General features: G+C 41.6%; 1 protein-coding gene and 1 pseudogene across 1 annotated transcript in view; one reads left to right on the top strand and one right to left on the bottom strand.

Moving 5' to 3' along the window:
• The first annotated feature begins 7,088 nt into the window (after window positions 1–7,088).
• Window positions 7,089–8,499, top strand: LOC115140255 (2-oxoglutarate and iron-dependent oxygenase domain-containing protein 2-like; annotated as a pseudogene).
• A 562-nt stretch (window positions 8,500–9,061) lies between these two features.
• Window positions 9,062–25,417, bottom strand: part of LOC115140692 (electrogenic sodium bicarbonate cotransporter 4-like) — a 62,842-nt gene continuing 46,486 nt past the window's right edge. The window contains exons 19-25 of the mRNA XM_065026760.1: window positions 25,091–25,269; window positions 17,431–17,503; window positions 17,073–17,141; window positions 16,587–16,760; window positions 15,002–15,172; window positions 14,787–14,845; window positions 9,062–13,179 (exon numbers count right to left, since the gene is read on the bottom strand). Of these exons, the coding sequence (XP_064882832.1) occupies window positions 13,008–13,179; window positions 14,787–14,845; window positions 15,002–15,172; window positions 16,587–16,760; window positions 17,073–17,141; window positions 17,431–17,503; window positions 25,091–25,269 (897 nt within the window). The 3' untranslated portion in view covers window positions 9,062–13,007. The remainder of the gene's footprint in view (window positions 13,180–14,786; window positions 14,846–15,001; window positions 15,173–16,586; window positions 16,761–17,072; window positions 17,142–17,430; window positions 17,504–25,090; window positions 25,270–25,417) is intronic.

Genomic DNA, 25,417 nt, shown 5'->3' with positions numbered 1-25,417 from the left:
TGGCATCATCTCAATCTCATGTGCTCCTTTCTTCTCCTTGCTGCTTTTGTATGCTGTTCTCCACTGTTTACACTTCTGACGCTGGTCTCTCTCACTTTAATCACTGATTTTTTTCTTTTTCCCTGCCTCAACCTATCTTTTCCAGCTGACGCTCTCTCTCAAGCTATTGTTCCCTTTTTTCTGTCAGCATTTTGACGTGCTCAACGCTATCTTTGTCTTTCTGCTGCTGATGTGGGTGCCATCATTCTCTAGATGTTTCAATGGATAACGTTAAATCAAAGGTTCTTAGAATATATACATGTATACACTATAATCCTTGAGTAATTTAGGATCTAGAGCAAATTAAAGGAACAACTGAAGTTAAGAGCCTTGCCCACTAGGCTACCTGCTTTAAAATATATTTTTTGTTCACATGGAACACATCACAGCATGTTTCATAAGTGAATATAAACAATACATAATGTATATTATGTTGAATAATTCATTTTTTAGATGCAATATTTATAAATAAAGTAAATAACTCAACCCTGCCACAGGTTTACAACCCTGTTACAATGAAATAAGTGACGGGGGTTGAGTTTTTTGGCTCAAAATGGCCACTGCTCCTCATATGGTGAAGGACAGGAGACCACATGGTGTGCATGAAATTAATAGATTGTATATTTTCATGGGTTGAAGTATAATTTTGATAAGTACTAGTTTTCCATCTTTATTTCATGTAACAGGGTTGAGTTGGTCAGCTCGACAATCCCCACCTGACTTTAAAAAACAACAAAATACAATGATAAAATAATTTGATTGCTTGCCTGTTTCTATACCATGCAGTTGAAAATGTTGAATGATGGCACATAAGGCTGACCATTTTTATTGGCAGTTTGGTTGGCGTGACAGGGTTGACTGTAGACTGAGGGACTGAGCTAAATTGTGTGATTTTAATCAATAATCATACATTTATTTGATATACTTTCTCAACAAAATAACACAAATATATGTTTGCATTAATGGCAAAAGTCATTGTGCACATTTTGATATTAATTTCCCAAGTAAAAATTAAGTGAAATGCCTGGGGGTATAGCGACACAAGGCGAGACCCAGATGCAAACACAGGAGGCAGATGGTTTATTTATTGAACAACGAGGGGCAGGCAAGAGGCAGGTCGAGGACAGGCAAGAGTTCATAACCAGGTTATGTCCGTTTAGTCCAAACGGTAAAGGGCGGCAGGCAGGCTCGAGGTCAGGGGCAGGCAGAATGGTTAGGCAGGCGGGCTCAGTGTCAGGGCAGGCAAAAGGTCAGAACTAGAAAAGAGAGACTAGAAAAAACAGGAGCTTGGAAAAAGGCTGGAAAACTGGCAACAGACAAACAGAGAATACAGGTATAAATGCACTAAGGGTTATAAGATGGGTGACACTTGGAGGGGGTGGAGACAATCACAAGGATAGGTGAAACAGATCAGGGTGTGACAGGGGACATGACACAATTATTAGTGTCAGTTAAAAAAATAAGATTTATTAAATAAAAAGTTTAAATTAATTCTTTATTTAAATGCATTTATACTGGACATTTAAATTTATATACAAAATCTTAACATTTCATTTTGGTGACCCAATATTTGAAATATAATATAAAAAGTCAGAGGGACTGAAATATTACCCAAGCCAAAGAATGACCCATATACTGTATTCTGTCCTATTCTACTGTATCTTAGTCTGTGCCGCTCTGACATTGCTCATCCAAATATTTATATATTCTTAATTCCATTCCTTTACTTAGATTTGTGTGTATTGTTCGATATTACTTGTTAGATATGACCATACATCTGAACTACCAGCAGTTTGCCTAAACTCTACTTGATGGAATGTTGTCCTTTCAGACTGTCGGAGCTTGTGATGTCACTTCCTGGACTAGCTCAAACGGCGCATGCGATGTCCCAAAAACTCTTCCATGAAACAAGATAGCGCACGCATCAACAATGCTTTCTGGTCTTCAAAATGTGCCACTGAGCGTTCCAATACAAAATATGCCGTGATGTAATCGATGGCTTTGCCAATACCTTTTACAGTCTATGCTAAGCGGTAGATCTGTTCTATGTGAGCTATATCTATGCTTTAGTGTCATTTTTGTTTTTTTACTATCGGTTTTTGTACACCAGGTACAAACAGCTGAAAATACATTATTTTTGGTTATTGAAAATCTATTTCACAGAGATTTAGATGGTACAGTGTTTCTCAACATCAGAGTTCGTCAACTAGGTTTGACCCTAAGCCAATTTTGTTTCTGAACTAATAGTCGGCGGTCCAGAACATAATTAGTATATTTCTATCCTCATGAATGAAGGTAAAACGTAACTTTTACATTACTGAGGTAAGGTAACTTCCTTCTTGGGACATTACATTTGAGAGTTTTTGAATCTCGGGTCCGAGATTAAGTATTTTTTATGGGGGGAAAAATATTCATAATTCATTTGGGGGGCCAGATTTGGCCCCGGGGCCATCAATGGGGGAACCCTGCTCTACACTACACCTAATTTTAGTTTTTGACAAAACAAACAATGTGAACTATTAGAATTTTTGGAACGATTTCTGGATATTGCACCTTTATAGATTAAAAGGTTGATTTGTTTTGTGTTAGCTTATTTTAAAATACATTGTTTTTACTTTAGAACTCTATTGTGCTTTTCCATCCACATTTCTTCAAGGTTGCACTGGTCAATAGAATGTTGGGGCTATCGGGAATATTGAATCCATGCACAGCAATAAACCAAATGCCATCATTTGATATGGACCCTAACTAGTTATTTAAAGTCCTTCCCTAAAACATGTAGCAGACCCGAAATTCAAAGAACTATGAATGAATGACTGATTGTGAAGACAAAGTATTCTAAGTGTGGCCACAAAAAACTGATACTGACCCCAAGTGCACATACCCTGCTCCATGATGTCAATACAACTTCATTTAACATTTTTAACAAGAGTTGGAGAAAGGTGTATCCTACATGATAGGATAGTGAACATGCTCATTTCATTCACATCTTTGCAAAAAAATGCCCTTTAGCACCTACATGCCTCACAATATCAATGACTAGACCACAAATCCACCAGGCACTGACTGGAAAAATCTATGTATTTGGACATATGTCCAACCCAATATAATTTCTTATCAATATTTTTGGTCAGGCTTCTTGATTCCAGTGCCTCCATGTTCACCAATCTTCTCTCTGAGATGAAGCATCTTATGAGGACATCATGTCTCCATCATACCACTGAAGCAAGAGGTATTGTTGATCCATTAATACAACCACTGTATGCTTCTCAATTATGTTCCTTGTATACTATAACCCCCAGCATAGTAGGCCTCAATGCGCATCAGAAATCGGCAGGGGGTATTCCAAGTCACTCTTTTTGTCATCAGAGCTGCATTGCTCAGTGGCAAGGACCGTTTCCACCGGGAAAGACAGGTAAATGCTCCGTTTCAGTTTCTTCTGGGAGGACGACTCACCCGAGCCAAACAATGGGTCTGTGACTTTGAAGGTAATGGAGGGCATGTTCCGAGCTCTTCTCTTGGCATTCTTCTTCTCCTGTTTGTACGCCGCATTCATGTTGGCAATCACCTGTAAACACAAACTATTATTGACCATTTCCAGTGGAATCCAGAGAAATCTCACATGGGAATTACACACATGACCTGTGTCATACGATGACCTATGCTCCGCAGAGCTTAATAGGGTTGTAGGTCAAGTAAGTTAGCATTGAAGTAGAAATGAAAAGTGGCAACCATGAAACAAGCTCATTAGGCTCTCTTTGGCAGTGTAGCACAGCGTCTCCCAAACGGCAAGATATTCCATTTCCAATTCAAACTCACCAGTTGCTTCACAGAGTTCTGCTGCTCTTGCATCACTGTCATACACGCCGAGGCCTCTTCCTTTGAGTGATACAAATCTGTCTCTTGGTCGGTCTTGACAAAATACATTTAAAATTAATAATTCAATATTAACAACTAAGACATAGTATTAAAGCAATTCAATGTCTTTAAAAAACAAAACAATATCTCACCTCACTAGGTAAAATAGTTTTCCTATTAAACATGAGTGAATAGGGTGTGAACTTTGTTGTGGGGTTGATGGTCGTCCTAAACAGACATAAGACAGGGTCCAGGAAATCGTCCCACTCTGACTGCTTCTCTGCCACCACCTGTGTGATGGCTTCCTTCAGTAGTCCACTGCTGTGGTCGTGTAGCGGGTTCAACTCTACAGCAGACACTCTCTGCACTACATTCCACCTGTTACAGAGGTGCTTTGTCACCTAGAAGCAACATATTATACAGAGGCAATGTTGATAGACCTATAATTAATTACAATATGAGTGAAAAGGTTTTCCTTTTTTCATTTTATGTTAAAAAAAAAAGCAGCATATTTTCTGTACCTGTGATCACCTTTACACAAGTGTGTCACACATTGTATCCGACACCCTGATGAAGGCATTCATGTATTTTTACACATTAAAGGCTTTTTAACTTGCTATTCCACACGAGTGCCTGGACTTGGATTTTTTCATGCAAACTTAGCACCTATTTGTGGTTATAATCATTTTTTTATTAAAACAATTCTAGCAGCTTTTCTGTGTTTGAATAGTATGGGCGATCCCCAACAGCAGAATGGTGTGGGCGTAAACAGGTCAATAAAAATATTAATGCAAGTAGACCACTGATTGGTCAGCTCAGTCAATGAGCCAACATGACAGCATGTTCTATGAGAAAATAGCAAGCATTATTTAAACAGTCTGTTTGAGATACAAGTTTGAGCTGGATTTTTTTTCCTCAAATTCATGCTTTGGCCTCAGATACGAGTATAGAATGAGGAGTCAACATGATTTAGGTACGAGTTAATAGAATATGAACTTTTAAAAGAGAGATTTCCACTGGACAGTTACTTTAAGAGCTTGTAAATAGAAACAGGCTAATAATGTCTTACCTCGTCACAAAAGTCAACGCTTTGTGTGGAGATAACTGTTTTTGCTGCTCCAAACCTGGTAGGAAAAAACATATGGTGCTCTATCTCATTGTCACTCATGTTGGTGATGATGGTTGTATCTTGTAAATAATTGTCAAATCAAGATGAAATTGTGTGTGTGTTGAATTACCTGAAAATGGATGTAGATATACATCTGGCAACAGAGAGGGCATCTCTTTTTTGAATGGGAAACGCCTCCACCCACTTGCTGAAGTAATCTGTGACGATTACCACGCTGGAATTACCTTGCTGTGTTTTTTGGAAAGGCCCTGGTGAAAACATGAACAAATTCAACAAAGTCAGACAAACAATTGTACTCTGAGTTCATCTATTGTTGCGAGACTAGCCAAGTAGTTTCATTTTCTGATAAGATAGGAGTTTATCTACCAAATATATCAATCCCTATAATTTCCCAGGGAGCATCCACTTTGATTGGCCGAACAGTCCTTGTCATGTTTTTGTTCCTCTCTGTGTGTTGACAGGTTTCACATACCTTTATCTGAGACAGACAAGTGCACAATTAGTAAGAATAATGAATGTATGCCTCCAAGCTGTACACTGAACTCCAAATAGACAAACATACCCAGTCCACGACATCTTTTACAATACCCAGCCAGTAATACTTGCTCTGGATCCTGTGAACAGTCTTCTTCTGTCCCAGGTGATGACCAATGTCATTAAAGTGGCACTCAAGGAATATCTGCCTCTTACGTTCAGCTTCAATCACAACCTCTCGCTTCTCCTCCTTCTTGGGCCCCACATAGTACAGACGACCTTCTAGGACGACACAACCACACAGACAACAATCAATGAAACATGCCATTAGAAAGAGACACTAGGCTACATTCAACGGCACACATTTCAGATCGCTCTACGTCTCAAGCATTTTCTCTTTCTTACCATCAATGATGAATTTCTGAGCATATCTTTTGAGATTCTTCTTTCGTATGGGATTCATTGTCTCGGGGTAGCAGCCCTCGGCCACAAACGTGTAGATGTCACCCAAGCGGTTTGAGCTCGACTCCACCACCTCCTCTTCAGCCACCACTTGCAACGAGTCCACACTCAACATCTCTGCAGCGAAATGAACCTCAAACTACGTAAAATATGCAAGCCAAATTATATAATGGAAGGAGAAACCGACTTACGTGCAAACAAATATGACAAAAGAAGAACTAGCTAAAGAATTAATCAACGGAGGAAAGATTCGCATGTTGCCCTGGTATTCAGAGAACGGACGATTTATGTTGACGCATGCGGAAACACATCTCTAACATTTTTATTTTTACCGTTCCGCTTGAATCCATTTTACACCAAGAAAATTTGCCACACATTTAAATAATTAAGTAATGTTTAATATTTTGAAATGTTATATGTAGCAATGTGACTCCATTAAAGCAGTTTTGTTGATTACATACCTTGGAAACTAAATGCTAAGAGTATCGGTTCACATCGGACACATAACAACGTTGGATCACAACAAACAACTCAAAATCCGGAAGCAATACCATAACTGCTTTTGACAGCTCCTCGTTCACTCTCATTTAACTACTAACAATAGCTTTTTATTATGGATTTTACTATAACTTTGATACGTTTATGTGTATTATCTTAATATGATAATCATGCAAAACTGTAAGGATCGTAACGCAAATGTTTACACTAGTTGTTTTAGCGCTAAATATTTTCCCTGAGTTCCAACGTCATGTCAGATCAGCAGCAGTTAGAACTTATTATCAAGCGGTGGGTATCTACTAGCTAGCCAGTACAGTAGATCTACAAATAATTGTCATGTTAAAACATCTTGTTGGATAACTGTACTAGTTTGCGAGCTAACGTTAGTTAGTTAACTAGAAACCAAAAATGGTTTGCCAAACAGGTGTTATTAAGAAAGCTTGGCTGCTCCACTAACACAATGCCCACGCATTTTGAGTATTATTAAAATTGTACTGAATGATTGGTCTCGAAAACCGGAGCGTTTGAAAATTGTGGGAGGCAACGCGGATGTCTAGACACTACTGAATGATCTTTCCATTTTGATGTGTGGTTAAATGTTTCCTTTCTAGATTGCCAAAGAAGTTTAATGGCGTCAGAGCCTTGGCGTGAAGTCAGCTGAGAGCTTCTGCCATAAGGGAGTTTTATAAACCCCTCCATGTCCATGTCTACCATCTACAGGTAGGAAGGAAGCCTACAATACTTTAGTCTCCATACACACTAAGATTGTAAAGTGTAATATTTGACTTACACTATCTCTTTAAGAACCCTATCTGGCTCCAGAGTTTAAGCAGATGATGGATTATTGTCGAAGTGATGAGACCAGTAAAGAGGTTACGTTTTCCATAAAGAGTTCCTATTTGAAATAGGTGGTGCATGTCATTATTTTAAATCTTTTGAAGCCCCAATGATCTTGCGCTTGCCTGTGTTTAAAAAAAAAATGTAACGCTTCTGTGATGAGCTGGAACACTTTGAACAGTCTACAGACCCAACAGAATGAACTACAGGGTATGCTTCCTCTTTCATATAAAATACATCTGTAGGCTATTAGATATGGAGACCTCAGGCAAAATATTCAATGTATCAAGTGTTACCTGTGGTAACTCATGGTCCTTTTGTTTGCGATGTTCTTTCGTCCACACAGATCCTCCTGAACGAGCTAGGATTTGACCATGGCTTTTACCACCCTTCTCCGTGTGCAGTATCTGTAGCCTCTCACATCTCTGCTCTACCCTAACTGTTGTGGACGCTGCCTAGACAGCCACAAGGCCTTCATGGTGAAATGACATTCATGAAGACCTGGACCTCGTCTACCATTACGACAACGCAGAGGTCACTCAATGTGTCTCTGGGGGAAAAGTTCGCTGAAGGGAACCTCTACTTTGGTGACATGAAACAGGTGCCTAATCAGAGCCAATTTGGGAAGTGTAATAACCCAATATCCAATTTATTATAGATATTGAAATATTTGAATTGACCTTATGTAGAATGAAAGAACAAATTAAGCTGTGATCTTGATTTAGGTTCATACTATCTCTCATTGATTCCACGCACTGTGGTTTTAAAACCATGCCAGTTCATACAGGTTACACACTGTTATATTTCGGGTTGGGAAATCTCCCAGAAGTATTAGTTGCACAAACAAAAGTCGCCACAGCCCTATGAGTAAACATTCTCATTGTTAGTCTAGTGTGGCTCATTGGTTGATAGTGTTTTCCTGACCCTGCAGGTGCCTCTGAGTGAGAGTGTCTACAGAGGTAGAGCAGGGAATGACAGAGGGTCTCCTATACAGAGGACAACACATGCACGGTGCCCTGCCCATCTCCTCTGGCCAGTGCTGGAACATCATTGTCTGGATGAGGGCCTCACAGGAGAGGAAAAAACTGTGCCCCATGTGCAAAAAGAAGCCTACCTTGGTCGAGGGACAGGGCTTCACAGATGGCTTCACCAGTGACTCAGGGATGTCTCTTCTACAGGATGTATCATGCATTCCGCGTTAACTTAATGCTGCTGGTCCATATGTATTTGTGTATGTTAGTATGATTTGTTTCTGGATGTCTGCTTATCGTGGACATTATTGCATGTGCCAAAAAAGAGTTATAGAGAGGAAACGTGGTAGACATTAGGAACATTATTTCTACATAACACTGCACTACATACTTCATTACGCAGTGTCACATTTATTCCAATCTATTCTAAATGATCATGTCCATAAAAAATATGTGTAGCCTGTGATTTGAATGGTCTTTTGTCCCGGTAGGGACATTACATATCCAAAAGTCAATAGACACTAGTGAAGAAAACCTGAGCGTTCACCTTTGTACCTTACTTTTAGTGGGCTTGCTTCTTGTTCACAGAAATTGGGAAATATTTGAAATGCTGTAAACTTTATACATAATGTAAGTAATATAAATAAATTCATAGCTGTAGTTATCTTAGTACGTCAGTAATATATTTTTAGAAAACAATAATGCACAGGCATTTCTCTGTATTGGTAAAATCAATAATATTGAAAGGATCAACAACACATTTACACACCAAATATCTGAAGAATACAGTTCGTACATAGTATAAATCATATTTAATAAACCATAATTGATCATCAATTTCTTGCACCTCTGTGCATGCCTCTTTTGTTGTCAAGTATGGTAACCCCTAATTGTCCTCCCTTACACCCTGTTGTTCAGTGTCTGCACAGTAATTGCACACAGTCATTTACACACAGTAGGGAATAATAACGTGATTGCAAAACACTGTATTCAACCATGTTATTATCAAATCAATCCTTTTCAGCACTAAAAACAATATTCAGTCCAGTGGGCTATTCAATTTTTTTGGTTGTTTCTTTTTTCCAATGGCTTGAAAACACAAGAGGGAACAGGGAATAGGAAAGCTAGTTTGCTAGCAGAAGAGATGCACCATATAACCTCTCAACACACATACAAACACACACCAAAACATTTATTTTATTTAGCTAAATAAGGATACTCAAAAACTAATTTGTCACATGAAAAGGCAGGCCATGTTAACAATCACCTACAGTACATTGAAATTCTGGATTGCACTTAAAGTTATCCTGGACCTTATACGTTATACTTACTATACACTGTGTGTATAAAACATTAGGAACACCTGCTCTTTCCAAGACAGACTGACCAGGTGAATCCAGGTGAAAGCTATGATCCCTAATTGATGTCACTTGTTAAATCCACTTCAACCAGTGTAGATGAAGGGGAGGAGACAGGTTAAAGAACCATTATTAAGCCTTGAGACATGGGTTGTGTATATGTGCCATTCAGAGGGTAAGTGGGAAACAGAAAATATGTATTAAGTGCCTTTGAACAAAGTATGGTAGTAGGTGCCAGGTGCACCGGTTTGTATCAAGAACTGTAACCATGCTGTTTTTTTCATGCTCAACAGTTTCCAGTGTGTATCAAGAATGGTCCACCACCAAAAGGACATCCAGCCAACATGACAACTGTGGGAAGCATCGGAGTCAACGTGGGCCAGCATCCCTGTGGAACGCTTTCAACACCTTGTAGACAATGTTCCCTCTAAGCTGCGCGTGTGTGCAGAATAAATATTGGCCCATGCAGAGAAGCAGGAGATTGAACTTCACTCAACTTTCTAGAGTTTTCCCCCTTAGTTAACACTATCCAAATTTCCCTTTACTGTGGGAATTGTGATCGAATCCACCCAATATTAGTCACTTTCAATGCAGCATACCGAAACAAAACAAACTGCAAGAACTATGCAAGTAAGCAAAGCTAAGTATGCAAGAGATTTTGTTGTAGGCTTTCTATTAAATTGCCTCTCACCACTCAGCCCGTACTCTACACAAACACAGGACTGTGTTTACAGCATGAGTGGTAGTGAGTAGTTGTTTTGAGATCAAAGCCAGAGTTGCATATAGCCACCTGGGCACATTTGTTCTTATCCTTTGCTATATCCTTTGCTAGTTAGTGAGCTATTAGCCCAGTTATTGCTCATTCGTAGTCAGCAATGGGGGAGTGATTGCTTCCAACAAGAGCACAAAATGTGTACATTTCCAGACATCTTTCAAAAGCGAGTCAGGGAAAGAGCTTTTTCTGTCTTAAAGGGGTCAATGTCCTATTTTGAGACAGGCTTGAATAAGCTAAGTAGCCAATAGGCATAGGTTAGCATAATTTGTCTGATTTTCTATAATAATTGTATGGGAATAATTGTGCATTTTTTTTTGTAAAGTGTTTCTTGCATCAAACAACACAACAACATATTCAGTCACCTTGTCTGAAGAACAAATTGATAAACAGGTTATGTCAAGCCCTGCATGTTTTTTTCTAAAGTCCTGGAATGTAGGCCTACGTTGAACACCACACATTGGCTGCTATTGAAGGCTGAATGATAGAACAGCTATTTCCATGTTAAAATGTTATGGGATGCATTTTATACATTGTTTTTCATGGTAGGACACTCTGGTAGGCCTAATTTAAGATCAAATAGCCACAGGAGCCTACTTGACCACTGTTTGCAACTGTAAGTTAAAGCAGGTACAGCTTCAATGGTCATAGTAAATGGACGCTGGAAGTTGCACTGAATTTTCACAACATTCAAGTTTGCCCTCAGCAGACCTGAAATTTACTCAGTGCCCCAAACAATTTGGGGGAACATTGAGTCCATGCCCCAACGTATTGAAGCTATTCTGAGGGCAAAAGGGGATGCAACTAAATATCAGGAAAGCATTCCTAATGTTTTGTACACTCAGTGTAACTTTCTGTATGAACAAACTGTGAAAAAAATACTATATATACAGTACCAGTCAAAGTTTGGAAACACCTACTCATTTTATACATTGTAGAATAATAGTGAAGACATCAAAACGATGAAAACACATATGGAATCATGCAGTAACCAAAAAAGTGTTAAACATTGATTGTCCTGTTGAAAAACAAACGATAGTCCCACTAAGCGCAAACCAGATGGGATGGCGTATCACTGCAGAATACTGTGGTAGCCATGCTAGTTAAGTCTACCTTGAATTCTAAGTACATCACAGACAGTGTCACCAGCAAAGCACCCCACATCATCACACCTCCTCCTCCATGCTTCACGGTGGGAACCACACATGCAGAGATCATCCGTTCACCTACTCTGCGTCTCACAAAGACACAAATTTGGATTCATCAGACTTAAGGACAGATTTCCACCGGTCTAAAGTTCATTGATTGTGTTTCTTGGCCCAATCAAGTCTCTTCTTCTTATTGGTGTCCTTTAATGGTGGTTTCTATGCAACAATTCAACCATGAAGGCCTGATTTAACACAGTCTCCTCTGAACAGTTGATGTTGAGATGTGTCTGTTACTTGAGCTCTGTGAAGCATTCATTTGGACTGCAATCAGAGGTGCAGTTAACTTTAATGAACTTATCCTCTGCAGCAGAGGTAACCCTGGGTCTTCCTTTCCTATGGCGGTCCTCATGAGAGCCAGTTTCATCATAGCGCTAGATGGTTTTTGCGACTGCACTTGAAGATCTTTAAAATTTCTTGACATTTTCAGGACTGACTGACCTTCATGTCTTAAAGTAATGATGGACTGTCATTTCTCTTTGCTTATTTGAGCTGTTTTATCAAACAGGGCTATTTTCTGTATACCACCCCTACCTTGTCACAACAGAACTGATTGTCTCAAACACATTAAGAAGGAATTAAATTCCACAAATTAACATTTAACAAGGCATACCTGTTAATTTAAATGCATTCCAAGTGACTACCTGGAAGCTGGTTGAGAGAATGCCAAGAGTATGCAAAGATGTAATCAAGGCAAAGGGTGGCTACTTTGAATAATCTAAAATGTAAAATATAATTAGATTTGTTTAACACTTTTTTGGTTACTACATTATTTCACATGTGTTATTTCATAGTTTTGATGTCTTTAGTATTATTCTAGAATGTAGAAAATAGTACAAATAAAGAAAAACCCTTGAATGAGTAGGTGTGTCCAAACTTTTGACTGGTACTCTATATATTTATAGAAATATAAATATCTTGACATAAAATATATTCTTATATACAGCACATACAGAGGAGATCCTTCACTCCACCTTTCTCCTATATCCCTCTACGTTGTTTCTAAAGCTATGCGTGTCCTGAAGATTATACAGTCAACATGTTCTCAACAGAGATATCCATGACAATTTACGACAGCAAAGCGCCTCCTAGGTTAAAAGCAGAAGCTGTTGCTTGGACTTTGGACACATCAAAATGGACAGCTATATGAGGAATCAGATCAAGTATAAATGTACTGTACATTCAAGCTAAGTTATTCCATGTACATGTATTCCCGGCATCTAATTTCTTTACATTAGGTGTCATATGCTGTCAGCTGTTAGTCCATGACACCTTGCACTGTCCTCTGCAGGCATTCTAGAAGAGTCATAATGTGTGAGTGGGTCAGCGCTCTAAAGCTATGTACTGTAGAGCGTCCGCGTTCGACCCACGTATGCCACTGCTCTGTCACACTGTAGTCAGTGCCTACAGCGTTGTTTCGCTGCTCATGTCCCTGTGGCGGGGGTGGTCAGTGTCTGTGTCGTAGTCCGACTCCATCTCGATCTTCACCTGGGGCACGGGGAAGGCCATGCCACGGCCGTGGGCCATAGGCACCGCCGGGGACGATGGGCAGGAGATCTTCAGATGCAAGGTGATGCTGAGGAACGGCAAGTCCCAGTTATCATACATATCATACATACCTGTATGTATGTCCTGTGTGGTTCAGATGGGTTTGATTCTCGCTGGGGCCACCCATACGAAAATGTATACATGCACTATTGTAAGTCGCTTAGGATAAAAGAGTCTGCAAAATGACATATATGACATACACAGTGAAAGAAACAGAGAAGGGAGGGGGGACTGGAGACAGGCGAGGGGGAAGATAACCTTGGGCTAGACAGGGGTGGTCTGTAGTGAGATGTCATCTGGAGCTGGTGCCAGAGAGTACCAGAGAGTGAATTAGACTAGAGGACAGGTTGGGCAAATTAATGTGAAACAACATGATAGAGAGTTAGACGAGCTGTCAACTGTGATTGAAGTCTGTTCTTTATGCCGTAGTGTTCCAAGCCTTTCTGCGGTGTAGTTCGCAGCCTATGGGGAATGTGAGATGTGGGGAGGAATGCAATGCACAGTTTGTGATGCAAAACTAACAGTAAAAGAAACAAAGTTTCTCCTTATGTTGCAGTTTCTCCTCTCCTAATTTCACAGTCTTCAGGAGTTGTTTGTTTTTAGCAAATATGTAGGCCTAATGTATACTGCTGAACCATGCTTCCTTAAAAGCAATGCAGACATGAATTTGATCATAGTTTCTATTTGACATAAGGAGTCAAAGGCAACACGCAGATAACATGACTAAAAGGATAGAGGGGAGAGGAATATTCAACTATATGGAATGAAGACACTACTAAGAACAAAACAGTAGTGTTCGTGAATGGGACCCATCGATAGACTACTAGACTATTGGGTACATACAACAACACATGGAGGAAAAAGAAACAACCAAAACTCTGAGAAAGGCCTGATGCATGTGGTATGAGGTCACAGTGCACCAAACACTGTTCACTCTCAAATACTGCTATCTGCTACATACAGATAGAATGTCAAACTTTTATTCATCTATTCAAATATGCCACACATTTCTACAGAATATAAACCAAGCCGGTGCCTTAAAAGTAGGAAGTAAGAATACATAGGCGATAGTGTATGACTAGTGTGTTGGAATTATGCACATGCATGTGATGTGTCTACACATAGAGACACATTGACACAAAATTACACAACTAGTTTTCATAACGCATAGGAGTGCAGGGAAAATAGCAGCAAGGGCTGCTTAGCAAAACCCAAAATAACATCTGCATTGCATTAAAGTGCATGAAGAGAAGGGTATGAAGGCATATTCTCTGAGATATAGATTATACTTCAGCCCAGCCTTGGCAGAACACTATGGAATACTGGGTCTGTGAGAAATTATGTGTGGAATTATGGATGCTGTGTGTGTGTGTGTGTGTGTGTGTGTGTGTGTGTGTGTGTGTGTGTGTGTGTGTGTGTGTGTGTGTGTGTGTGTGTGTGTGTGTGTGTGTGTGTGTGTGTGTGTGTGCATGTTTCTATATCTGCTTATATCTGCCAGGCTGATGTTTCATGTTTATGTAATCTATGAATCAGGGGAAGTATTTGCCTGGCTGGCAGTGAGCAGCCCACTGTGACTGGGCGTCAACGGGCTGCAGGAGGTCACTGTAGGGGACGTGTAGTTTGAGCACACAGTACCTGCGGTCCACGTCAGACTCAGAGCTGGGCGAGCAGTTGGAGTACGCGTGGTACTTCTCCTGCATACAAACACATGCACACACACACAAAACAGACAGACACACACAAAACAGACAGACACACACAAAACACAGCCATCAGAAATTAATTATTTAGCAAGAATTGTTTTTCTCTAAACCAGCCAGCTGGTGGCAGTAAAACCTAACATGTCTCACCTCGTCTTCACTGTCGTCTGATCTCCCTTTCTTCTTGTCTTTCTTCTTTGTGTCATCTTTATCACCCTTCTTCTTCTTGTCTTTCCCAGGCAGGATATCATCTATCCAGGCGAGGTCGTGTTGAGAGAACACCATGTCCAGCATCTTACGCACCACCAGCAACCCCAGGATCTGATGGTCGCACAAGCAAATTATCACTATCCTTAACTTGTGACAAGAAAATAACATCAACAGGAAAGAAGATACATGTAAAACTCTTCATAAGTAACCAGCATTTACATCATAAGTAACCAACATTTACTTCATAAGTAACCAACATTTACTTCATAAGTAACCAACATTTACTTCATAAGTAACCAACATTTACATCATAAGTAACCAACATTTATAAGTAACCAGCATTTACTTCATAAGTAACCAACATTTACTTCATAAGTAACCAACATGTACTTCATAAGTAACCAGCATTTACATCATAAGTAACCAACATTTATAAGTAATCAGCATTTACTTCATAAGTAACCAACATTTACGTCATAAGTAAGCAACATTTACTTCATAAGTAACCAACATTTACTTCATAAGTAAGCAACATTTACTTCATAGGTAACCAACATTTACGTCATAAGTAAGCAACATTTACTTCATAAGTAAGCAACATTTACATCATAAGTAATCAAAATTTACATCATAAGTAACCAACATTTACTTCATAAGTAACCAACATTTACTTCATAAGTAACCAACATTTACTTCATAAGTAACCAACATTTACATCATAAGTGTCACAACTCCCACCGAAAGTGGCTCCTCTTCCTGTTCGGGCGGCGCTCGGCGGTCGCCGGTCTACTAGCTGCCACCGTTCCCTTTTCCCTTTTCTGTTGGTTTTGTCTTATTGGTTACACCTGTTTCTTGTTTAGATTTTTAGTTGGGCTATTTAAGCCGGTAAGGCCCGCCTGCTCTTTGTGCGGGCTTATTTTTCCCTCTGTGTTTGTGTGTGGTAATGCATTTCAGTTTTGTTTTTTCTCCGGACTGCTTAGGTCCTGGTTTTGGGCCGGTCGTTTATGTGCGTGTCCTATTTTCTCTGTGCCAAAATTAAAGCATTGTTCTGTACCTTCTGCCTTTTGCGCCTGACTCCGCACCCACTACGCCTGAGTGCTTCACAATAAGTAACCAACATTTACTTCATAAGTAACCAACATTTACTTCATAAGTAACCAACATTTACATCCTGTCAGGTCATTTGTATGTTGATGGGTGCTTGAATGTATACCGAAACACGGCCATTGGGACTGTTGGTAATACATCTAAGTAATACTTTTTTATGCATTAAAGCTTTTAAAGGGTTAAACTAATTTGATGGAGGGCCAAGTGTATGCATGTTTTCGCTCCTCCCATGTACCTGATTGATCAGTTAAGGTAATTTATTTAGTAAGAACTTCCCTCACCTGCTTTTCTAGGTCTTAATTAGACACAAATTGAAAGGAAATAGTAAAGAACAGCAGATACTATGCCCTCCATGGGCACGAGTCTGACACCCCTGCATTAATACTTGTTCCATTCAAAAGCGAGTCATGAATAATACCATGACAGGGAAGAGGATGGCCAGGACGGTGGACTTGAGCACCCAAAGGACAGCCAGACAGATGATCTGGACCAGGGTGAAGAGGTGGACCCTCCTCAGAGGCACGTGACGCAGGAAAGGGAAGTCTGGCTGGTACTTGGACGGCATCATGTACAACTTGATCCTCTCCCAGAACTACAGAGGAGTGACAGGGGAGACATAATGAGAACACACACACACACACACACACACACACACACACACACACACACACACACACACACACACCCTAGCCATGCTCTGAGCAGCCTAGCTAACACCCTAATTAAAATGCATCTCCAGTTGCTGCTTAGATGCTGCTGGAATACATAGTTACATTCCCTCCAGACACACACATTCTCAGAAGGAAGATAACCGCACCACAGAGAATACTAAAAAGCCCATACCATGAGAGTTTGATTTGACACATAACCACCGGTTGTCGACTGTTTTCTGGTCTCTACATACCTGAATGCCACTGAGAGATGCCACGCCCATGTAGAGAAACACACCATAGAGCACTGGCATGGGTATGAACTGTGAGTGGACCAGAGGGAGAACACACAGTTAAACTACATAGACAGCATCAACACATAATCCTGTTGATCCCTTGTAATGGCATGTGTTGGTATAGAAAACACACTGATTGCACCCAAAATTGCACAATATTCCTTAATCAGTGCACTACTTTTGACCAGGTTCCATAAGTCTCTGGTCAAAAGTAGTGCACAGAATGGGGAATAGGGTGCCATTTGGGCCACTACCACTGTTATCTTTCATCAATAAGCCTAGTTTAGGTTGGAGGAAATGATCATATTTTACTGACCTGTAGAACGGGAGCCAAGAAGATGGAGACTCCAGTGAGAACAAACACCAGAATCCCTGTCAGTCTCTGCTCCCTATACATTAGAGAGAGAGAGATACAGAGAGAACAAACACCAGAATCCCTGTCAGTCTCTGCTCCCTATACATGAGAGAGAGAGAGATACAGAGAGAACAAACACCAGAATCCCTGTCAGTCTCTGCTCCCTGTACATTAGAGAGAGAGAGAGATACAGAGAGAACAAACACCAGAATCCCTGTCAGTCTCTGCTCCCTATACATTAGAGAGAGAGAGATACAGAGAGAACAAACACCAGAATCCCTGTCAGTCTCTGCTTCCTATACATTAGAGAGAGAGAGAGATACAGAGAGAACAAACACCAGAATCCCTGTCAGTCTCTGCTCCCTGTACATTAGAGAGAGAGATACAGAGAGAACAAACACCAGAATCCCTGTCAGTCTCTGCTCCCTATACATTAGAGAGAGATAGATACAGAGAGAACAAACACCAGAATCTCTGTCAGTCTCTGCTCCCTATTCATTAGAGAGAGAGAGATACAGAGAGAACAAACACCAGAATCCCTGTCAGTCTCTGCTCCCTGTACATTAGAGAGAGAGAGATACAGAGAGACACAGAGAGAACAAACACCAGAATCCCTGTCAGTCTCTGCTCCCTGTACATTAGAGAGAGAGAGATACAGAGAGACACAGAGAGAACAAACACCAGAATCCCTGTCAGTCTCTGATCCCTATACATTAGAGAGAGAGAGAGAGAGATACAGAGAGAACAAACACCAGAATCCCTGTCAGTCTCTGCTCCCTATACATTAGAGAGAGAGAGATACAGAGAGAACAAACACCAGAATCCCTGTCAGTCTCTGCTCCCTGTTCATTAGAGAGAGAGAGATACAGAGAGAACAAACACCAGAATCCCTGTCAGTCTCTGCTCCCTATTCATTAGAGAGAGAGAGATACAGAGAGAACAAACACCAGAATCCCTGTCAGTCTCTGCTCCCTGTACATTAGAGAGAGAGATACAGAGAGAACAAACACCAGAATCCCTGTCAGTCTCTGCTCCCTGTACATTAGAGAGAGAGAGATACAGAGAGAACAAACACCAGAATCCCTGTCAGTCTCTGCTCCCTATACATTAGAGAGAGAGAGAGATACAGAGAGAACAAACACCAGAATCCCTGTCAGTCTCTGCTCCCTGTACATTAGAGAGAGAGAGAGATACAGAGAGAACAAACACCAGAATCCCTGTCAGTCTCTGCTCCCTGTACATTAGAGAGAGAGAGATACAGAGAGAACAAACACCAGAATCCCTGTCAGTCTCTGCTCCCTATACATTAGAGAGAGAGAGATACAGAGAGAACAAACACCAGAATCCTTGTCAGTCTCTGCTCCCTGTACATTAGAGAGAGAGAGATACAGAGAGAACAAACACCAGAATCCCTGTCAGTCTCTGCTCCCTGTTCATTAGAGAGAGAGAGATACAGAGAGAACAAACACCAGAATCCCTGTCAGTCTCTGCTCCCTGTACATTAGAGAGAGAGAGATACAGAGAGACACAGAGAGAACAAACACCAGAATCCCTGTCAGTCTCTGCTCCCTATACATTAGAGAGAGAGAGATACAGAGAGAACAAACACCAGAATCCCTGTCAGTCTCTGCTCCCTGTTCATTAGAGAGAGAGAGAGATACAGAGAGAACAAACACCAGAATCCCTGTCAGTCTCTGCTCCCTATACATTAGAGAGAGAGAGATACAGAGAGAACAAACACCAGAATCCCTGTCAGTCTCTGCTCCCTATACAAAGCCCACTTTACAATAGTGCATCTAAATCTTTTAAGGGGGGGTTAGAGAGAGAGAGATACAGAGAGAACAAACACCAGAATCCCTGTCAGTCTCTGCTCCCTATACATTAGAGAGAGAGAGATACAGAGAGAACAAACACCAGAATCCCTGTCAGTCTCTGCTCCCTATACATTAGAGAGAGAGAGATACAGAGAGAACAAACACCAGAATCCCTGTCAGTCTCTGCTCCCTATACATTAGAGAGAGAGAGATACAGAGAGAACAAACACCAGAATCCCTGTCAGTCTCTGCTCCCTATACATTAGAGAGAGAGAGATACAGAGAGACACAGAGAGAACAAACACCAGAATCCCTGTCAGTCTCTGCTCCCTATACATTAGAGAGAGAGAGAGATACAGAGAGAACAAACACCAGAATCCCTGTCAGTCTCTGCTCCCTATACATTAGAGAGAGAGAGAGACACAGAGAGAACAAACACCAGAATCCCTGTCAGTCTCTGCTCCCTATACATTAGAGAGAGAGAGATACAGAGAGAACAAACACCAGAATCCCTGTCAGTCTCTGCTCCCTATACATTAGAGAGAGAGAGATACAGAGAGAACAAACACCAGAATCCCTGTCAGTCTCTGCTCCCTGTTCATTAGAGAGAGAGAGATACAGAGAGAACAAACACCAGAATCCCTGTCAGTCTCTGCTCCCTGTACATTAGAGAGAGAGAGATACAGAGAGAACAAACACCAGAATCCCTGTCAGTCTCTGCTCCCTATACATTAGAGAGAGAGATACAGAGAGAACAAACACCAGAATCCCTGTCAGTCTCTGCTCCCTGTACATTAGAGAGAGAGAGAGATACAGAGAGAACAAACACCAGAATCCCTGTCAGTCTCTGCTCCCTGTTCATTAGAGAGAGAGAGATACAGAGAGAACAAACACCAGAATCCCTGTCAGTCTCTGCTCCCTATACATTAGAGAGAGAGAGACAGAGAGAACAAACACCAGAATCCCTGTCAGTCTCTGCTCCCTATACATTAGAGAGAGAGAGAGAGATACAGAGAGAACAAACACCAGAATCCCTGTCAGTCTCTGCTCCCTGTTCATTAGAGAGAGAGAGATACAGAGAGAACAAACACCAGAATCCCTGTCAGTCTCTGCTCCCTATACATTAGAGAGAGAGAGATACAGAGAGACACAGAGAGAACAAACACCAGAATCCCTGTCAGTCTCTGCTCCCTGTTCATTAGAGAGAGAGAGATACAGAGAGAACAAACACCAGAATCCCTGTCAGTCTCTGCTCCCTGTACATTAGAGAGAGAGAGAGATACAGAGAGAACAAACACCAGAATCCCTGTCAGTCTCTGCTCCCTGTTCATTAGAGAGAGAGAGATACAGAGAGAACAAACACCAGAATCCCTGTCAGTCTCTGCTCCCTATACATTAGAGAGAGAGAGATACAGAGAGAACAAACACCAGAATCCCTGTCAGTCTCTGCTCCCTATACATTAGAGAGAGAGAGATACAGAGAGAAACAAACACCAGAATCCCTGTCAGTCTCTGCTCCCTATACATTAGAGAGAGAGAGATACAGAGAGAACAAACACCAGAATCCCTGTCAGTCTCTGCTCCCTGTACATTAGAGAGAGAGAGAGATACAGAGAGAACAAACACCAGAATCCCTGTCAGTCTCTGCTCCCTGTTCATTAGAGAGAGAGATACAGAGAGAACAAACACCAGAATCCCTGTCAGTCTCTGCTCCCTATACATTAGAGAGAGAGAGAGATACAGAGAGAACAAACACCAGAATCCCTGTCAGTCTCTGCTCCCTATACATTAGAGAGAGAGAGATACAGAGAGAACAAACACCAGAATCCCTGTCAGTCTCTGCTCCCTATACATTAGAGAGAGAGACACAGAGAGAACAAACACCAGAATCCCTGTCAGTCTCTGCTCCCTATACATTAGAGAGAGAGAGATACAGAGAGAACAAACACCAGAATCCCTGTCAGTCTCTGCTCCCTGTTCATTAGAGAGAGAGATACAGAGAGAACAAACACCAGAATCCCTGTCAGTCTCTGCTCCCTGTACATTAGAGAGAGAGATACAGAGAGAACAAACACCAGAATCCCTGTCAGTCTCTGCTCCCTATACATTAGAGAGAGAGAGATACAGAGAGAACAAACACCAGAATCCCTGTCAGTCTCTGCTCCCTATACATTAGAGAGAGAGATACAGAGAGAACAAACACCAGAATCCCTGTCAGTCTCTGCTCCCTGTTCATTAGAGAGAGAGATACAGAGAGAACAAACACCAGAATCCCTGTCAGTCTCTGCTCCTGTACATTAGAGAGAGAGATACAGAGAGAACAAACACCAGAATCCCTGTCAGTCTCTGCTCCCTGTACATTAGAGAGAGAGAGATACAGAGAGAACAAACACCAGAATCCCTGTCAGTCTCTGCTCCCTGTTCATTAGAGAGAGAGAGATACAGAGAGAACAAACACCAGAATCCCTGTCAGTCTCTGCTCCCTATACATTAGAGAGAGAGAGAGATTGACTCCGCTGTCCTGGCGTCGGAGGGAGTTTGTTCCAGAGGAGAACAAACACCAGAATCCTGTCAGTCCTGCTCCCTATACATTAGAGAGAGAGATACAGAGAGAACAAACACCAGAATCCCTGTCAGTCTCTGCTCCCTATACATTAGAGAGAGAGAGATACAGAGAGAACAAACACCAGAATCCCTGTCAGTCTCTGCTCCTGTTCATTAGAGAGAGAGAGATACAGAGAGAACAAACACCAGAATCCCTGTCAGTCTCTGCTCCCTATTCATTAGAGAGAGAGAGATACAGAGAGAACAAACACCAGAATCCCTGTCAGTCTCTGCTCCCATTAGAGAGAGAGAGATACATTAGTCAGTCTCTGCTCCCTGAGAGAGAGAGATACAGAGAGAACAAACACCAGAATCCCTGTCAGTCTCTGCTCCCTATTCATTAGAGAGAGAGAGATACAGAGAGAACAAACACCAGAATCCCTGTCAGTCTCTGCTCCCTGTACATTAGAGAGAGAGAGATACAGAGAGAACAAACACCAGAATCCCTGTCAGTCTCTGCTCCCTGTACATTAGAGAGAGAGATACAGAGAGAACAAACACCAGAATCCCTGTCAGTCTCTGCTCCCTGTACATTAGAGAGAGAGAGATACAGAGAGAACAAACACCAGAATCCCTGTCAGTCTCTGCTCCCTATACATTAGAGAGAGAGAGATACAGAGAGAACAAACACCAGAATCCCTGTCAGTCTCTGCTCCCTGTTCATTAGAGAGAGAGAGATACAGAGAGAACAAACACCAGAATCCCTGTCAGTCTCTGCTCCCTATACATTAGAGAGAGAGAGATACAGAGAGAACAAACACCAGAATCCCTGTCAGTCTCTGCTCCCTATACATTAGAGAGAGAGAGAGATACAGAGAGAACAAACACCAGAATCCCTGTCAGTCTCTGCTCCCTATACATTAGAGAGAGAGAGATACAGAGAGAACAAACACCAGAATCCCTGTCAGTCTCTGCTCCCTATACATTAGAGAGAGAGAGATACAGAGAGAACAAACACCAGAATCCCTGTCAGTCTCTGCTCTTTATACATTAGAGAGAGAGAGAGATACAGAGAGATACAGAGAGAACAAACACCAGAATCCCTGTCAGTCTCTGCCCCCTATACATTAGAGAGAGAGAGACACAGAGAGAACAAACACCAGAATCCCTGTCAGTCTCTGCTCCCTGTACATTAGAGAGAGAGAGATACAGAGAGAACAAACACCAGAATCCCTGTCAGTCTCTGCTCCCTATACATTAGAGAGAGAGAGATACAGAGAGAACAAACACCAGAATCCCTGTCAGTCTCTGCTCCCTGTACATTAGAGAGAGATACAGAGAGACACAGAGAGAACAAACACCAGAATCCCTGTCAGTCTCTGATCCCTATACATTAGAGAGAGAGAGAGAGATACAGAGAGAACAAACACCAGAATCCCTGTCAGTCTCTGCTCCCTATACATTAGAGAGAGAGAGATACAGAGAGAACAAACACCAGAATCCCTGTCAGTCTCTGCTCCCTGTACATTAGAGAGAGAGAGATACAGAGAGAACAAACACCAGAATCCCTGTCAGTCTCTGCTCCCTGTACATTAGAGAGAGAGAGAGATACAGAGAGAACAAACACCAGAATCCTTGTCAGTCTCTGCTCCCTGTACATTAGAGAGAGAGAGATACAGAGAGAACAAACACCAGAATCCCTGTCAGTCTCTGCTCCCTATACATTAGAGAGAGAGAGATACAGAGAGAACAAACACCAGAATCCCTGTCAGTCTCTGCTCCCTGTTCATTAGAGAGAGAGAGAGATACAGAGAGAACAAACACCAGAATCCCTGTCAGTCTCTGCTCCCTATACATTAGAGAGAGAGAGAGACAGAGAGAACAAACACCAGAATCCCTGTCAGTCTCTGCTCCCTGTACATTAGAGAGAGAGAGAGACAGTGAGAACAAACACCAGAATCCCTGTCAGTCTCTGCTCCCTATACATTAGAGAGAGAGAGATACAGAGAGAACAAACACCAGAATCCCTGTCAGTCTCTGCTCCCTATACATTAGAGAGAGAGAGATACAGAGAGAACAAACACCAGAATCCCTGTCAGTCTCTGCTCCCTATTCATTAGAGAGAGAGAGATACAGACACAGAGAGAACAAACACCAGAATCCCTGTCAGTCTCTGCTCCCTGTACATTAGAGAGAGAGAGATACAGAGAGAACAAACACCAGAATCCCTGTCAGTCTCTGCTCCTATACATTAGAGAGAGAGATACAGAGAGAACAAACACCAGAATCCCTGTCAGTCTCTGCTCCCTATACATTAGAGAGAGAGAGATACAGAGAGACACAGAAGAACAAACACCAGAATCCCTGTCAGTCTCTGCTCCCTGTTCATTAGAGAGAGAGATACAGAGAGACAGAGAGAACAAACACCAGAATCCCTGTCAGTCTCTGCTCCCTATACATTAGAGAGAGAGAGATACAGAGAGAACAAACACCAGAATCCCTGTCAGTCTCTGCTCCCTATACATTAGAGAGAGAGATACAGAGAGAACAAACACCAGAATCCCTGTCAGTCTCTGCTCCCTATACATTAGAGAGAGAGAGAGATACAGAGAGAACAAACACCAGAATCCCTGTCAGTCTCTGCTCCCTGTTCATTAGAGAGAGAGAGATACAGAGAGAACAAACACCAGAATCCCTGTCAGTCTCTGCTCCCTATACATTAGAGAGAGAGAGATACAGAGAGACATAGAGAGAATGACTACCAGCAAACCTTTCCATATGTAACAGACATCAGACAAGAGACAAGTTCTGCCTGGACTGTACTGTCCTGTATATCCTCTGTAGAAGTGGTATTAAAAATCAGGGTCACGACCCAGGGAACAAACGTTTTTGAGAAAGATATCTTGAAAAATAAAATGTTATTGTATAAATGTATTTATTGGTTTCTTTTAATTTTGATATTTGAGATAAACATTGTAAGTCGCTCTGGATAAGAGCGTCTGCTAAATGACTTAAATGTAAATGTAAATGTAATGAATTGAAGGTTATTTGTTGGAAGGTTATTTGTTGGTGTAAAAATTGAAATGTACCGATTTTAAGGTTGTGCCATTAGATTTGGGGTGGGTTGGGGTCGCGAGAAACTATTGCGGAAAAAAATAGGGTCCCCAGAAATTCTGCCGAAAAAAATGGGGTCCCAGCTGAAAAAGTTTGAATACTACTGGTCTATAGTCACACTCTATTTTCTCTTCTCTGTGCTCCCTCACCTGACACCCAGGAACTGAGGCTGCTCCCCAGGGGCGCTGGACTCACTCTCCATCTTCAGTGAATCAATGTGGGCGATGGAGATGACAGTGGCGGCCACGTACCAGGGAAGGCCCAAGAAGGAGCAGGCAGCCATCAACACCCCCACCCAGAACAGGTCCAGGTGGTAGCCACACCCTTTCTGCAGGGAGTGACACACAGAGTAGAGTAGGACATAAATTCACACTGCAGGATGTCATTGAGGTAATTGTCCTATTAAGTATGTAGTGTATGCCCTAACGTGACACCAGAGCCCAAATAAGGGTCTAGGAACTAGATTTTACTACTAC

This window comes from Oncorhynchus nerka, linkage group LG13, assembly GCF_034236695.1.
Source record: "Oncorhynchus nerka isolate Pitt River linkage group LG13, Oner_Uvic_2.0, whole genome shotgun sequence".
In the NCBI taxonomy this organism is placed as follows: Eukaryota; Metazoa; Chordata; class Actinopteri; order Salmoniformes; family Salmonidae; genus Oncorhynchus; species Oncorhynchus nerka.
The sequence above is the reverse complement of the archived record's forward strand: the minus strand, read 5'-3'. Positions and strand labels throughout refer to the sequence as shown.